Raw genomic sequence first — 16,282 nt, 5'->3', positions numbered from 1 at the left:
AAAAAATCAGTGACAAAAATTCATTCTAGTTTTGCCTGAATAAGAAACAACTACTGAATATGCTTAACTTCTCTTGAAAATCAATTTCCCTTTCCTATGAAATTAAATGTTATCCTATGAAGAAATACCTCTCTAGCAGCAAGGATTCAGACTTCAGAGAGGTCACTCAATATATATTTTAATATATACAAATAAATATGGTTTTATATATTAATTTTATATATTATTTAATACATCCATAGAAATATAAAATTAATCACTCTCAATCAGATGGAAGAGTTGAGAATGTGTGATTTAGAACCATAATCCACTTTCCATAGCAAAAGTAATAAAAAAAAAGAAACTCAAATAAAACCTACTTTAATTATCTTGTAACCAGATCCAAATATCTTGCTTCAGAAAGATGACCACAATGCAAAATTCTACCTGTGTGTTGCATGTATGCAGTTTCACACAGCTTTGCTCATCTTCTATAGATATTTTGCTTTTCCTCTTCTAAGCAATACAATGTTGCCATGCCATATAGACAAGTAGAACTCTGTAAGGATCTTTTAGCAATCTAAGGCAAATTAAAATACAAAGTAAAGAATCTCATCCAAATGCTGTTCTTAGAACCGAATGCAAATCTTCACCTGTTGTGAAAGTGATAAATTTCTTCCATATTCCCAAACAAGATATCTTTCTTATTTTGCAGTTCTGGTGGAATGAGATGAGCCATTAAGGGGTTGTCCATCTCTGCAGCATAACCCTGCAACACAGGAGAGAGGCACAATTATTATCTCCCTTTGCTTGCAGTACTTCTCTCTCTAACAAGGCAGTTTGTCTTCAGGCTGACAGACAGACAAGAAAGAGCTCAGTATTAATCATGAAGAAGTATTAATCAGTATTAATCATGAAAGAAGAATACAAATTCTGTTTTCCCATCACCCCACTCAGACATACACAGAGTCTTTAGGAAGACACTTGAGTAAATCCTGCAATTCTAGATAAGTGAGGATGAAACAAAGTTTGCAATCATTTTCACCAACTAAAGGCTCTACATTCCTACACTGCTTACAAATTACAGCTCATACTTTTTTTGCTAAGACTTTACACATCTGAATTTAGAGTCACAATTCCAGTACACACAGAAACCTTCATGCCTGTCTTAGCCATTGCTATGAAGGAATAAGCTGACTGTAGTTATTTCTGCAGGTAACAGACACCATTAAGCTAAAAATCTTCCATTTGTTTCAGTACCTAAAGGAGTAGCTTTAGATTCCCACATCCTCCACTTGTCATGTAAGCACATTGACAACATTCTCTTGTCTGTTTATATGGCACAGAAAAGGACACAAGTGGCTTTAGTCCAGGACTGTTCTCCTTTGGCCCTGAGGTCACTAATCTGCCTTCTCTCAAAACACTGAAAAACCCTAAATAAAAAACCAGTCCCAACCAGTCAACCAGAAAAATGGCAGGAATTATCTAACACCTGCATTATAAGCAGATTTCTTAATATAAATAAATTTCTTAGCATACTGGCATTGAAGGAAGATGATTCTATCTTCTTTAGATTTGGATTCGATTTCTATCTCTTGTGCTTTGTGGTTTTGTTCATTTTTTAAATTTTTTAAACACAAGGCGATCCTTGCATTAAGGCACATTGATTATAATAAGCCACACCAAACAAGCAAACTAAATAATTAAAAGAAAAGGTAAGTAAAAGTACACCTACAATTAAGATTTTCAACATTTTCAACATGTGGTCCAAACTACAGAAAGTAGAAGAACTAGCTGGTAAAGCCAGCTAACCTGAAGAATTCAAGCATTTGGATAAGACAGAATTATTTTTTTTAAAAAACAATCAGCCCTTTTAAACTCTGGGTATTTTTTCCTCAAACACCACACACACACACACACAAAAAAAAAAAAAAACAAAACAAAAAAACAAAGAAAAAACCAACCCCCAAAAAAACCCCTCCCAGTGGTATAGGCAAAGTCAATGGATCACATAAGGAGCTAAGCATTGGTTTCTTTCTCATATTTTTCCTGCCCCCAAGCAGGAAAATGCAGAGTCTGAAAAAAAGAGAGTGGAATAAATAAATTAAGGAAAATTGTACAGCCTTAAAAATTTTTTTAAATTTCGATAAAATGGAGTTAAATTTTTTTCTAGGAAAATAACTACTGCAGCCACCAAGAAGAGCTCTTTGGATGAAGAGCTCCACAAAGAGAATGATTTCCACTTTAAGTCAAGATGATATCAAACCTAGCAGCACAGCCAGCACTGGCAAAAAGGAGTACTGAATTAGCACAGGTGAAAGGAAGCCTGACAGAGTTCATTACTTTCAAATTTTGAAGGAACAAAAGCTTGAAATACGTACATTGACAAGAAGTTTTAGTAATTTTTTTCACTTTAGGCTGATATACTTTTAAAATTTATCATAAAAAGCTTCATGTTTTAGTACCTATGCAGTAGTTGTGTTTTAAGAAAAGAGAGGGAGAGCTACTTAATGCAGCCACAGAGATTATTTAATCTTACTTAGATTATTTAATCTTACTTTAAAAATGTTTAAGGCATTGCTTAGTCTTTCATCTGAAAGCTGCTCTAGTGCAAGTAAGTGGAAAAAAGGGTAGAATTCAATACCTAAAAATAGACTAGACCAGTATTCTTCTCCCAGTAAAGATTATTCACAGACTGAAGTGGGGTGATCATGGTTATTAGTGAAAGAAAATGTATTGATCATGGATAAGCTATAGCAGTTTCCAAATAATCAATCTTGGGAAACTACCTTGCTTTTTTCCTATTGGAATCCTTGGCAGACAGAAAATGCATGGCAAACAAACAGGACATAATAAGAGTAGACACTATCTCTACAAAGGAATACCAGGTTATTTTACATGAAAAATTGAAAGATTAATAGAATAGGAGAAACAAAGGGCATGGGAGAACAGCCAGAACTATGGACTAATAACTAGAATTCTTCAAAAGCTGGAAGCCTGCCACTGAGACATACCTCAGCAAGTATCTGACCCAGAATTACTGCTGGCACTCCCAACCACCCTGTTTCAAGCTAGGGGGATACCAAACTGCAAGGAGGCACAGAGAGGTGTGCCTGGCACTGAGTACTGAAGTGTCACTCACAGTGGCACAAAACCAAGACACTTGGCCTAGGAAGACAGGAGTTTTACTGCACTCTATGGAAAACAAGAGTAGTACAATGGGAATATAAAGATGCTCCAGTAAGGACCAAAAATCCCCAAACTATTCAAATCATGGTTTTATGAATAGACCTGTACAGATGCATTGCATACAAAAGCAGAGGACAAAGTTAAGGCCCACTCCAAACTGACCTGGGTTTATTATCGCATGTCAGATGTGACCATGCTGCTGTAATCAACAGTTCCAGCACTTGGACTGAACACAGGATGTAAATGCTGTGGGAAGCTCAGCATTTACAAACTAGCAAAACCAAGACCAGAGTCCAAAACCCTCATACACTACTCTTACTTGAATGTATGTACTCAGAAGTTATTAGTCCTGGTCCATAACTTTTGACAGTTCCCATTTAGGAGTTTAACATTGATATGGACACCAAGGATATCCACTTGTCTCAACTGTAGTTCATCCTGCTCAAATTATTCAGCCATAGTTACCTGCAACTTCATCATTCCCTGAAATCAAACTGGATTACAGGAAAATGACACATCCATAGCTGAAGACTTGAACTTGAGGAAAAAAGAATACTGCAGTGTATTTCTACAAGTAACTCAGCAGTGCTGCAATCATGCCTCCATAAGTGTGGAGCAAAGGGAGCACCTTTGCTTCCTTGATAATTTCAAATGGAGATTTTATTACAAGGCATTCTGTTCCCACAGTTGTACCCAAGACATGTGGAAGATAACTTAAAGATATGCAAAGAAAGACGTAAGAAACAACTTTTCTCCTCTGACACAGGAGCCTCTTGACACAGATTCATGTTCCTGTGCGACACATGACCTTCCTGGAACTGACCCAAGACTCTGGAAAGAACTTTTTCAGGAATTAATGATCATTACAAATCTCACTATGATTCCACCTAAATACTAAGGCACATCTTATTTTCTGCTCAATTTTGTTTTCTAACACAAAATCCTAGTTGTATGGCTATTTCTAGGAAAAAATCACGTATTGCTGCCTCTGTGAAAATATGATGAGAAAGGAAAAATGTAATGAACACATTGCTTGACAAAACAAACAGAGGCTTTACGGTGGTAAGGAAAACATAAGAGAATCCATGAAATGCAAGAGATTCATTAACATCCAGAGAGAAACTTAGCCTTTACCTCAAGAACACAGAGAAGTTCTTCCACATATGCTCGTTCAGTCTCGATAAGTTCATTCATTACATGCCTGTGGACAAAAGAACGATAGTTAAGGTGGGCCTATTCACTTATGTAAAGCGATGAGGCAACATTAATTTTGTCTGTTTTTCTTCTTTACTTTGGACAATAAAAAAACTGTTTCCAGGTAATGGAAAATGTGATGTTCCATGGATATTCCTGTCATTACTTTATATATCATATTGAGAGATAAGTATTTAAAAAAAAATTTAAATTTTTGAAAATGTGTTTGAACAGGAAAACATAAAATCTAGCAGTTTCAGTGCTGTAGTAACTGAATTGAAGCAGTAGTGTGTTTTATCATTGTATGTATAAAGTCTGGTTATACTGTGTTTGCAATTACTGCAGGAGCTGGAGTTGGAGCTGCATAGAATTATCAAACAGACTTAAAGCTACACTGGTAATTTTAAATTAGAGACATTTAGGGCACCCTTTAAATATCTTGATGATGCTTTAATATCCGTAATGATCAAGCATTGAATCATACTTCCCCCCAAACTCCTTCCCTTGTGATTTTGTGTGGTGTAACAGAAGGTTATAGCAGTAAACAGACCATATAAGCAGCCAGTTTACAAGTAAAAATGCAAGGTCTGCCATAGGCATTGCAGGTGGTACTAAGTAATTTCTTTAACATATTTCATGCTGTTCAGTTTTTATAAAAGTGGTTTTTGGTAACACATATCAAAACTAAAAAGGACTAAAAAGAGTCCAATAAAAAGACAAAGTCTTAAAGCACGGAGACCAAATCCTTCAATAGATTTACAGGGGATTCATTACTCAAAACTGCTTAATCTCTGAAATGAAAATACGTAGTTGTCCTGCCATATCATCACCTCACTGCAGCAAAGGTAGATTCCGGTACTACCCAAACTCTAAATAATGCTGCAGACAGAAATGTCTTCCTCTGTGCACAGAGCATAGCCAATGCATTTCAAAAGTCACTGAGTGTTATTTCAGAGAAATATACTTGTTTTATCAAATCCTTAGTCAGGCTTTGTTGGAACCAAATCAGAGAAAATCCACACTTTTTGCTTATCAAAATATACTTACTGTCGTAACACAGCTAGGTTTTCTTCATCATCCATTGTAGATCCTCCTCTGCTTTGATGGAGTTCAGTCGTTTCACTCTGAAGAAGGAAACAAATAAACAATGAAAAAATAATCATGGCATCACAGGAAAAAACACTTTACAATACAGAACTTTGTGCTCAGCACTTTTCACTAGAAAGACTGTACTCCAATAAAAATTAAGGCAGTTTGCAAGAATGCTGTGAAAAAAATTCAAGTCACCCTGAAGGTCTTGAAGCACACAATATTTGGATGTGAAAAGTTCTCCATCAAAAACCAGTTAAGAAAAGATGGTGGTTCAAAACCCTTTTCAAGAAGGCATCAGAGCACCAGCATAATCTTGTAGGCAACACTAGCCTTAGTCTGTTTTCCAAGCTAAAAATAAGGTACTGTGCTAACTTTCTGGTTACTTCTTAAACCGACACAGAAATTCACTCCTAAAACTTTTACTGTAATGCCTAAACCTAACTATGGCTTGCTGAAGAAAGAGAGGGGTTCTGCTTTCAAGCCCTCCTTGAACTACCCCTTTTCTCTCCAAATGTTGCCAATCCTGGTCACGTGGCCCAGGCTTCCTCCTGGTGTTGTCTTTTGCTGGACCTTTGCTGAGTTGATCCAACTCTCTAACGCAGTGAGAAACTCCCTGTTTCTGTTGCTGCTGTCAGGATACTTCCCTTGCTGCAGGCAGGACAGGAAGACCATCCCCACCTGGGAATGGCAACCCACTAGGTCAGGTGAAGTTGTCTTGGAGCCAATGACAACTACTTCTTCACTGTCAATGGTTTTAAGAGTAGCCAATTACTACTGGCAAATAAAAAATGTTTCCTGTTCATAGACCTAATATTTTGCTGCCCCTAACATTTTTCCTAATATTGCCAACTATTTACTTTACCCTCCCTCATAACCAGCCAAGCAACAAAGCAGCCCCTATTTAAACCATGTGACTGTTTCACCAGCATTACTTCAACTGGGACAATGCCATCACTTTCTCAGTAGAATTCCCTCATACTTATTGAGAGCTCCTGAATATTCTGTTGTACTATGACTATTTCAAGTAGTGCATGTGTGAAAAATGCAAAGTGACAAAAATACCTTTGCTTTTCTGTAGTTTACCCTCCGAAGTGCACTGCTTTCTGAGTTGGACATGTTTTCTCTTTGGAGACCTAAACATGTAAACCAGAACCAAACAGAAGTTAGAACTGGATCAGATCTGACACAGATGTTCATGCAACCACAAATTGTGGCTGGAAGTTTCTTTAAGTTTCTCAGCGTAGCACAAAAAACTAAAGGCTAATACAGATAACTTACCTGGAGAGGTACAAGGAGATTTTACAAATGCTTCAGGTCTTGGAGCAACTGGCTGAACAGGACGTGTCTGCTTAGCTGCCAGCTTCTTAAGACTTACTTGCCGCTTTTGAAACATTTCTTCCATACTTTCTTGCTTCTGGAAAACCTTTTGCACATGGTCCTACAGTTGCCATGGAAATAAAAACCAACTTGAATTAAAAAAATTATTTAAATAATTTATTATAATTTTTAAATTCCTGTCAGTGACCTATCAAGAAGCTACACTGACATCTACAGCATCTACAGCATCCTGATTTGAAATTGCAATTACTTTTATACCACAAATAGAAATATTACACTAACTCTTCCCTCTTAACAAGGTGTAATCTGTGATTTTGTGTGTTTACTATCAAGAAATCTGAAATTCAAGTTTCAATTTAAAAAAAACACCCTTTTTTGACTGTCTAAAGGTTCTTTTACATGAAGAAAAGGAAAATATTCTCAAGTTCTAAAAAAAAAAAAAAAAGCACATTTTTGCTACGTAAGGAAAAAAAAAGGTATTTCAAATACTCACTTGGGAGATTTTTTTTTTAAAAGCAATTTTACTATCTGAAAAATTAAAGTATTTATGAAAAGTCTCTGAAGCCCTTGGTGTTTATCCAAAGATATGCTGAGACTCAGGCACAGAAATGTATTGGCTTTCCAGTTCACAGGTATAACTCCTAGTACTGATTATTTAGCTTTATCAAGGGCAGTACAAGAGAGCAATTCTAGAATGAACAAATGGACACAAAGACACACATAAACATCTTTTGGTACCTTTAGGTCTTCATTGAGGATGTGAGCATACTCTTCATAAATTTTATTCAACTCCTTGATTTTATTGCCAGCACCAGTATCCAGGAACTTCTCAATCTCCTGTAGCGCTGATTCTGCACCATCCTGAGACTGACACTTATCTACTGGCTGGGAAGCCAGCAGGTAAATTCCTTCATCACACCACTTCATGGACTAGAAACAGAGAAGAACAGGCTCAGAATGCACCAATGTCAGCATCACATACTAAGAGTCTAAAACACTCAACCTTGTCATGTATTCAGCTAAAGAGAAAACTTCCAGCCCACTGAGATAATGTTACCTACCATTATGACAATTGTTTGCCTGAGGTTTTGAGAAACAGCTGTTGCATACTACATTTACCTTCTCTAGTAAGTCATGCAGTTCCAGGGATTTGTTAAGAAGTTTTCTCCTCCGTTCTATTTCAGTAGTGAAGGCATCACAGAGATGATGAAGTTCACTGCATTTTGGAATAATGGAGTCCACAGCATAATGATTGCTTTGAATAAAAGCATCACGCTCTGAAGCTAACATTTTGGCTTTTGTTACAATTTCCTGAGAAAATAAGCACCGATTAAAGTACATCTTTCCTTGGATCAAGATCAATGAAACAATTTTCCACAGTGAAATACACATATTGATATAGAATACATCTTTAGTTCATATCTGCCTTGCTTAATAAATCAAAGTTATTTCCTGTCTTTCCAAATGCCCAAGAACCTTCATGTACCAGAGTACCTCAGAAATAACAGTGAATTTAATCACAGTGAAGGAGCCACTGTCTTTCTATGCCTTATTCAGCAGGGTCTGTGTGTGTATGAATGCAATTTGGGGTACAGCAACAATCTTGATGCAAATTAAAAAAAACCAATCTCAGCCTTAAGACCAACAACCTCACTTAGAGAGCAATTTGCTTCATTGTGAGGCACAGATCAGAAAAAGGCTCCCTTTCTATATTGTTCAGTGTATGTTTCTGTTGGTCATCTTTATTGTACATTCAATACACAGCTTTCTTATTTGTAAGATTTATTGAAAGACATGGCTTTAATAGGATTGGAAGTAGCCCCTTGATCAGTAAATGCAAAACTTGGCTATGTAGACACTTCATGCAATTCTTACATGAAGCAATCACACTTTGTGTCTGGTCACTCTGCTCTTTATTGAGGGATGTCCAAGAATTACTCTGCTCCAATGCTTAAAGACTTTATTTCAGATTCCTTCTGTATGTTACCTGAGACATTGATTCTGTCTTGTTGTCAGCTTAAGCTGATACACTCAAGAACAAAATCCCATTCCCCTCTGCACGTGCATTGTCATAGTAGAAATTGAGATTTGCAGATTTCTTACATCTGATTTTTCTTTAAAGTTGGCAAGATCTTTCAAAATATGCTCCACGTGTGAACGACTGTTTCCCACATCTGTGAAAGCAGACAGTCTCTCAGACACAATATCCAAAGCTGCTTTGACCTGAAATGAGACACAGCTACGTATGAATGAAGAGACCTCCACCTCTGCAGAGACCCACCTATTACATAGGTGATAGCCACTATTTGCAGTCAGGTGACTCACATTAGGTGGTTGCTGGGGCAGAGACAAAGCACCTTTTTTTTTTCAGCCTACCTCCCCCCTCCAATTAAAAAGGAAAACAAATACAAAGAAAAGGCAGTGAAGTAATCCTGTTGCCTGGAACTGAAAAAGATGCAAGAAAAAGATGCAAAGGAAACATTTATGATCTTGCTTTTACCAGATGACAAGGACACAAAGTGACATTAATGTTAACAGCAGACCATGAGGGAGAGGTCCCCACTCCAGCAATTGTTTTAGAGACAGAAAAATGCTTGCAAGAGTGTTTCTGAGTGTTGCTCTTGTGGAGACACAGGGGCTATGCTCAGAGATCAGCTACACCAGGATAAAGGGTCTGTAGGTGTCATCGAGCACATGAGTTAAGCAACATGAGATCAGAAACTGGCTGTGAAAATTGTAGTGCAGCCTCCACCCAGCTTCTAACACTATGGTTGCAACTTCCCACCCACAGTGTTGGAGACAGTTTTCATAAAATTTCAGCCAGAATGTTTAGTTGAGACTTGGTTCCATAAAAGGATCTATTGGCAAGATGAAAGTGTTGCAGCAGCATTTTATGTTTCTGTGGTACAGAACAGGTTTCAAAGGACTTTTTGAATGCTTATACACTGCTGGGTGCATGGAAAAGAACTTCCTAAGACTGTAGAAAAAAGAAATAAAATGTTATGTCTCTATGGGCAAGAATCCAAACTAGTAAAGATAGCAGTGTGTCAAGTAAGGGCAAGTACAAGAAAAAGGCTGCAGAAAGCTTGCAAGTACATACAAGAGCTGTAAAATCAAGAGCAGGAAGCATTTTCTGAATCATTTCTATGTTACCAAATATTGACTGCCACCAAGAAGTTCTCACCTCTCTGAAATTCTGTTCAAAATTCCGAAGGCGCAGACACTGCTCTAGTTTTTGCTGATGCTTCGTCCAAAACTCATCAAAGGCGGTCTCCGTTTCATGTAATTGAGCCAATAGCCTTTAAAAATCAAAACAAAACACATAAAAAAATTACTCTAAGAATGATGGGTACAACCTTCAAGGGACAATGTAATCCTCTACAGTAAATAAAAAAAAGCCTCCCCAAAGCAGTATTTTTCAGGACAAATAAACTGGATACAGGAAACATTTTTTGTATCACACAGTATCATTTCCCACAATAAAACTGATGTAAAAAACTGAAACTCAACACAAACATTAATTTCTGGAAAATGGGCAAGTGCTTATTTTAAGCACCTTCTCAGCTTTGGCCTGGGGACATGGGGAGCTGAGGCTAACATACATAAATATGCAAATGTGTGTGGGTTAAGACTCACAGGAACCCAAGCCTTAGGCTAACAGGAAAAGTTAAGGTAAAAAATTTGAACTGCTATGACCAGGCAGCTGCCCTTACATTTCATTCTTTGGAGCAAAGCTCACTATAAACCTGAAGGCCATTGCTCCTTTTCTTCCAAGCAGAGTAATTAATTAAATATCACAGGCAAGTGTACAGCAGTACTGTGATGAGGAAAACCTTCTTTGATTATAATTCTGGCAAATGTGTTAAAACTTTCACTTCTTAACTTACGTTCTATAATTGTATTTGACAGTGTGATATCCCATGGACTTTATACAGTGCATTTTGCTGTACTTAGACTACATCTGGGGAAGGCAATCCATCAGAATTTTAATGAACTTTTGTCTTTAATGCTACAGAAATGAACTCTGAATTTACAAGTTAAAACCAACAAGAGAAAAGGCAGTGACACACACAGAGTTTGTTCCAATTTCTGTCAGATATTGTATTGAATAGGAATGTTATGGATAAATGAGCAACCCCCACCCTGATTGTCTTTGGATAGCTGATAGCAACAGTGACCAAAAAAGTGACTTCTGCCAAGCTTTGTGGATTGGAATGGACAGTTATTTGGAAAGAAAGCCAGCCTGAGTGTAACAGAAACACAGAATGACAGACAAAAAAAGAATGCAGAATGCAGCCTGGGGGAAATGAGCTATGCTTTCATAGCTTTGTGAAAATTTACATCTGTGCTACAGTGATATAATGTCTTCAAACCTGGCAGTAATGTGAGGGGGGTGTGTATGTGGCAGGCAGGGAGCAGAAGAAAACTATACCTATTACTTATATGCCCAGAGGAAGCACATAGGAAATCGGTGCTTAGATACTTCAAGAGTGGTGTACTCCCTAACAGCCTTTAAAAGCTACTAACAACATTGATAAGTTAACAGGTTTAAAAGAAAAAAACTCTCCCACTTCAAAGATAAATGGATGAATCTACTGAAAAGAAGAGACAGATCACTTCAGTCTTCCACTCATGCCCTCTGTACAGCCACAAAATTTCTTGGATTGCACTTGAGTTTCTAAACAAAGCATTGATATTCTTTAAAATAAGGAAAAGATACTCAAGTATAGAGTCCAAAAGTAACAAAAATGAAAAAGAGAGCAGTGTAGTGTGGTATCAGAAGTCCAATCCCATTTTCCTTCAGCCAGGTGACCCGCAGTGGACTTTAGGGGGTTACTTTGTTCAGGACAGATCTGACAGCAGAGGAGTAGTTTCTGAAATTATTTCTAATGTTCACATTGAAACATTTGCTTATTTGCAAAGCATAAATATGGAATTAAATATAGATGCTGGGGGGGGGATCAAAAAAGCAGAAAAGCAGCATATTTAGTATTTCACACCTCTCACCTTTCTACTGTTGTTTGATTGTCTAGCTGATCTTGATTCAGTTTGTAATCAGGATTCTCAGTAACTGGTTTTGTAATACTTCCAAGGATATCATCTCCCTGTTCTACTGCTACCCTGATGTCCTCCTACAAAACAAAACAAAAGAAAAACCCCACACACTGTAGCAGCATGTTGTTTTTTTAAGCAGAATTCACAAGGCACTAAATTGAAAGAAGGATGTCAATAGCATTCGAGCAAGCACAGTTTTATTAAAAGCAGTGGCTGACAACAGACAGTAAATGATAAATGTCAGCTTCTTCCATGTTTACCATCTGAAGACCCCAGTGTAACTGAGTTAAATTTTCATGGTAGACAGCCTTCTAGTGTAGCTTTAGGCTACAAATATCTCAAAAATGTTAGATGCACAGTTCTGAAACCACCAAAGAGCTTTCATTTAATCCTTTTTGAAAGAACATTTGTTCATGCTTCAAAAGGCCATATATTTTAATATGCATGCAAATACAATCAAATTTCCTGTTGCAAACAAAACTACAAATTAAACACACCACTACTTACAAAGAAATTACTGTTTCTCATACAACCCATTATGCATTTGTACATACGTAAACTTAGTTTCAAGAAATGCCATTTTTCAATGCAAAAAGGATTTTTAACATCAAAAAAAGCAAGCTCAAAAAGATATCATTGGTTCACATTACTACTGTCTATTAGCATTGTCCATATTTTCCATTAATATTGCTAGCTATAAATTAAAGGACAGTTTAACTAGAAGACAGCATCTCTACAAAATTTACGTACCTTCATTTTGTCCTTCTTTTCTGTGTGTGTTGCAAGAAGGGAGCTGGTTGATTGCACATCATTTGGTAGTTCTGTTTCAGCCAGCTCAGTCCCAAAGGACTGAAGAATCTGAGCTGTTTGCTTAACCTTTTGGGCGAAACCTTCTATAGCCTTTTGGAATAAAAAGCATTAAAGATGTTTTGTGTTCATCACACACATATGTACAAACAAACACAAGCACACAAAATATAACTCTTAAAACAAACCCAAACAGATGAATTACAAGACTGAAAAATGGCCAAAGTAGAATTTTGCAAGCAACAGATACCGTCACCATTAATTCCTTAATTGTATATTTTTCTTAGGCTTGTATCAGGTGTATCTTCTTCATATTTTTATAATCTGGAGTTATTTTACAATTTGAGCTTTTTCTTTCCTGTAGCAAAACCAATAAACCTCAACACAATAACACACTGTAGTTCCTTCGCTCCAAGTGTTCAGAAAACCCCTCCCAAGTTATTACTCATATTATTTCTCTAAGATGACTAAGTACCATTGGGAACATCTTCTCACACTGAGCAAGTCAACTTGCATCACTTGGAATTTGTTTTATAAATGACAGGGTATAAAACAGAAGTGTTCATTAAGCTGAAAAGTTATAACAAAACCTACGACTTACAGTGCGACGGGACAGCCATCTGTTGTGGCAGTAATCCAGGGTGCCACCAAGATCTTCTGTTAATTGTGTCTTATCAATGTAACCCTGCAGTTCTGACACTGAGCCCAGCATTATGATCTGCAGCAGGACAGAAAAAAAGTGAACGTGATCAGTGGTGACAAGTCCCTTGTTAATGATTCTGAGCCCCATCCTTCAGACACTGACAGAGAAGATGCATTTTTTAATATAAAAGTGAGAGATGGAACAGTTTCCTGTGGGTATAGAAACACAAATTTAACAGTTCTTTCAGGTGAAGATGATGTAAATGTAAACGACTGAATATGGACACGGGCACCAGGCATATAAAAAAAAAAAAAGCTTATGGATTATACAGCATAACACTGCCAGATTTTTTTTATCTTGTTAAACTGTACTTGGCTATTTTCTAAAAGCAACATTCATTTCTTGTTCATTTTTCCTTGTTATCCTGGGTCTGCAGGACTGAATAATAGTGCCTACATGGATTTGTCATGTAAGCACTGGTTTACCAAAATAAATGAAAGATGGGGGGATATTTTCTTAAAGACCATCTTTACCCCTTGCAATTTACATCTGGTAAGTACAGTAACTTTTATATCATCAGCTTAAATAGTTTCAAATTTTATTTTAAAATATAAAAGCCATACACTTGCAAACAAAAGTACAATCTGTGGGTTTACTGGCAACATAACAACAGGCATCCATTGTACATTTGCTCAAGTGACAGAAACCGTAGCGTTTGTCCATGGGAAATGCATCTGCTTCAAAATTCACATACTCTTTCAAGAAAAAGCCATCATGAATTAGCTAAAATTGCTAGAACTGCCTCTAGGCATGGCTTTTTGTTGGGGCTTCTTTGGTCCCCCTTGGCTACCTTAAGTACTTTTACAGATTCCTGGTTGTAAAGTGAAAACAGAGGATTACTTACAGGTACTTTCATTTTAAGCTCATCTTTGTTGAATCTGAAAGCAATGTCCGAGAGAGCTCGATGAAAAAATCCTGTTGGGCGCAGAACGAGGACTAATTGCAGGTTTCCTGGGAAAGATGCCTGCAAAGCAAGTTTAGCCTGTTATTTTCTGTGCCTCAGCTCCAGAAAATATTTTTGAACAAGGAGAAGCCCCTGATAAACCACAAACTAACTGCATTAAAGGCCTCCCATAATGGGGTGACCAATCATATTGTTGCATGGCTAGTACAAAGAACTTCATTCAAAAGACATGTACTTGTCTTTGGGAACAGGGATCTATTCTCTTGGAATCAATTTTTTTTCAGGGCTGGCTTGTACTGCTCTTCAGCTAAAGATTACAACCTACCCAAGGAGGCTAATGAACAAACAGCAGTGGCTCAGTATTTTTTTAACAGCAAGACTTTCATGGTTACTTCATCTTCACTTTAATAGAAGGTCCCAAAGAAAACTCCATCATTCTGTAAAAACCTAACAACAAATTTCTAATTTGTGCATATACTACCTTGCCAGTTGCCTACACAAGTTTTTGCCACAGAGGATGAATTTCTCAGGCAGTAATTTAAAAAAAAAGCTTTAATTTGGCTGACAAAAATAAAAATCAAGCATAAAAAAATCTCAGTTCTCTTTTTCCTCATCAACTTCCAACTAGCAATATGATGGATCTTTCTCAGTTCTACAACAGGTAGAGGGAAAACAGAAGATAGAAGAAATTTTAAAAAATATAGCATTAAATTATTGAAAATCAACCTCTGCTGTGGCAGAGATTTGCATATTTGGCATGGAGCCACTCTTGGAAACATTCTCCTCTATTCAGTATTTCCACTGTAGGGAGGCAGTGAAATTCACGAAAGAAATGATCATTATAATGATTAAGTATGCAATTTTCTTCATTATACTGTTGGAAGTTATTTCACTTTTCTAGCAAACTGGTTTACCAGAGGGAAGATAAAAAAGCAACCACAAAAGCCCCACTGACTGAAGAGCTGTTATGCTATGATCTATTCCAAGCCTACTGGAACTGTTAGTATCTGGAAGGTTAAAGAGTGATTTAATAACAATTTTGAGGTTTCCAAGGGTTCCAGGTACTTAGCATTAGAAATTATGAATTTTTAAAGGGAAAAGTAGTTTAACACTTTTCTGGAAAGCTTCAAGATCCATTGTGGTTCCCCAGATATTCAGTACACAACCAAGATTTCATTTGTCTAAGGAACCTTAAAGGCTTGGGCTTCTCAATCTGCCTCCACCGCAGTGATGTCCACATTTTCTAGAAAGTACAGTGGTGCAGTTCCAAAGGAGTCTGATGGCTGGGAACAGAAACCAGGTATTTCTGAGTGCCCTCACTAGCTCCTCAGCCTTGCACTCTAAAATTCACTAAAAAAAGTGCAGCCTATGAAGTTACTAACCCATAGTTATCAGAGGAAAAACTTTTCATAGAAAATTTCTGACTGTATTCAGAAGAAAAAGAAAATATTATACTTTTCTTACTATTTTTTCTGAATTACCATACAAAGCAAACCCACAAATTTATTTCAGAGCATTAAAAGAACAGACAAAAAAATCTTCAATTAAATCTCCTGGATAAGCCTTTTAGAATGACAGCTGTATTTACTTCTCTCATTCAACAGACATGTCAAGCTATTTTGTGCCTGTAACAGAAGTGTTCAGTCCAACTGAGCAGTTATTTTTACCTTTAACTTCAAAATGTGAAGTTTATTCAGTGGCAATGAAATATTTCAGAATAAAAATGATAGAAGAGATATTTTTTAGGTAACATATTTTGAAAAAAAATAAGGTGCCTCCTTGTGAGACATCCACCCCACCACATGATGTCCTGACCCACTGTCCATGGCAGCCAATATCTGCAACCCATTTAGCCTCTTGGAGCACTGGGAAATGCCCTGGACAGAGTGCTAGATGATATCATTGAGGCTCCCTTTCCCCACAAAAGATGGTCTTTCAAGGTCCCTCCCAACCCAATCTGTGATTTTATTACATTTAGGCTATTACTGAAGCAGACAGCAGTACCCAAATGGAATCTAATA

The 16,282-nt window shown here is 37.0% G+C and overlaps 1 protein-coding gene across 11 annotated transcripts in view; it reads right to left on the bottom strand.

Moving 5' to 3' along the window:
• The window catches only part of MCF2L (MCF.2 cell line derived transforming sequence like), a 157,260-nt gene that overhangs the window by 15,056 nt on the left and 125,922 nt on the right, over nt 1-16,282 (bottom strand). For all 11 annotated transcript variants that reach the window (XM_036406419.2, XM_036406427.2, XM_036406435.2 and 8 more), the window contains 13 exons: nt 14,202-14,321; nt 13,256-13,372; nt 12,598-12,747; nt 11,800-11,924; nt 9,977-10,091; nt 8,896-9,015; nt 7,912-8,103; nt 7,531-7,722; nt 6,733-6,892; nt 6,517-6,587; nt 5,410-5,486; nt 4,303-4,369; nt 633-748 (listed from right to left, as the gene is read on the bottom strand). In XM_036406419.2, coding sequence (XP_036262312.1) covers nt 633-748; nt 4,303-4,369; nt 5,410-5,486; nt 6,517-6,587; nt 6,733-6,892; nt 7,531-7,722; nt 7,912-8,103; nt 8,896-9,015; nt 9,977-10,091; nt 11,800-11,924; nt 12,598-12,747; nt 13,256-13,372; nt 14,202-14,321 — 1,622 coding nt within the window. The remainder of the gene's footprint in view (nt 1-632; nt 749-4,302; nt 4,370-5,409; nt 5,487-6,516; nt 6,588-6,732; nt 6,893-7,530; nt 7,723-7,911; nt 8,104-8,895; nt 9,016-9,976; nt 10,092-11,799; nt 11,925-12,597; nt 12,748-13,255; nt 13,373-14,201; nt 14,322-16,282) is intronic.

This window comes from Molothrus ater, chromosome 2 (assembly GCF_012460135.2).
Source record: "Molothrus ater isolate BHLD 08-10-18 breed brown headed cowbird chromosome 2, BPBGC_Mater_1.1, whole genome shotgun sequence".
Taxonomy (NCBI): domain Eukaryota; kingdom Metazoa; phylum Chordata; class Aves; order Passeriformes; family Icteridae; genus Molothrus; species Molothrus ater.
Note: the sequence above shows the minus strand (reverse complement) of the source record. Positions and strands in the feature narration are given on the sequence as shown.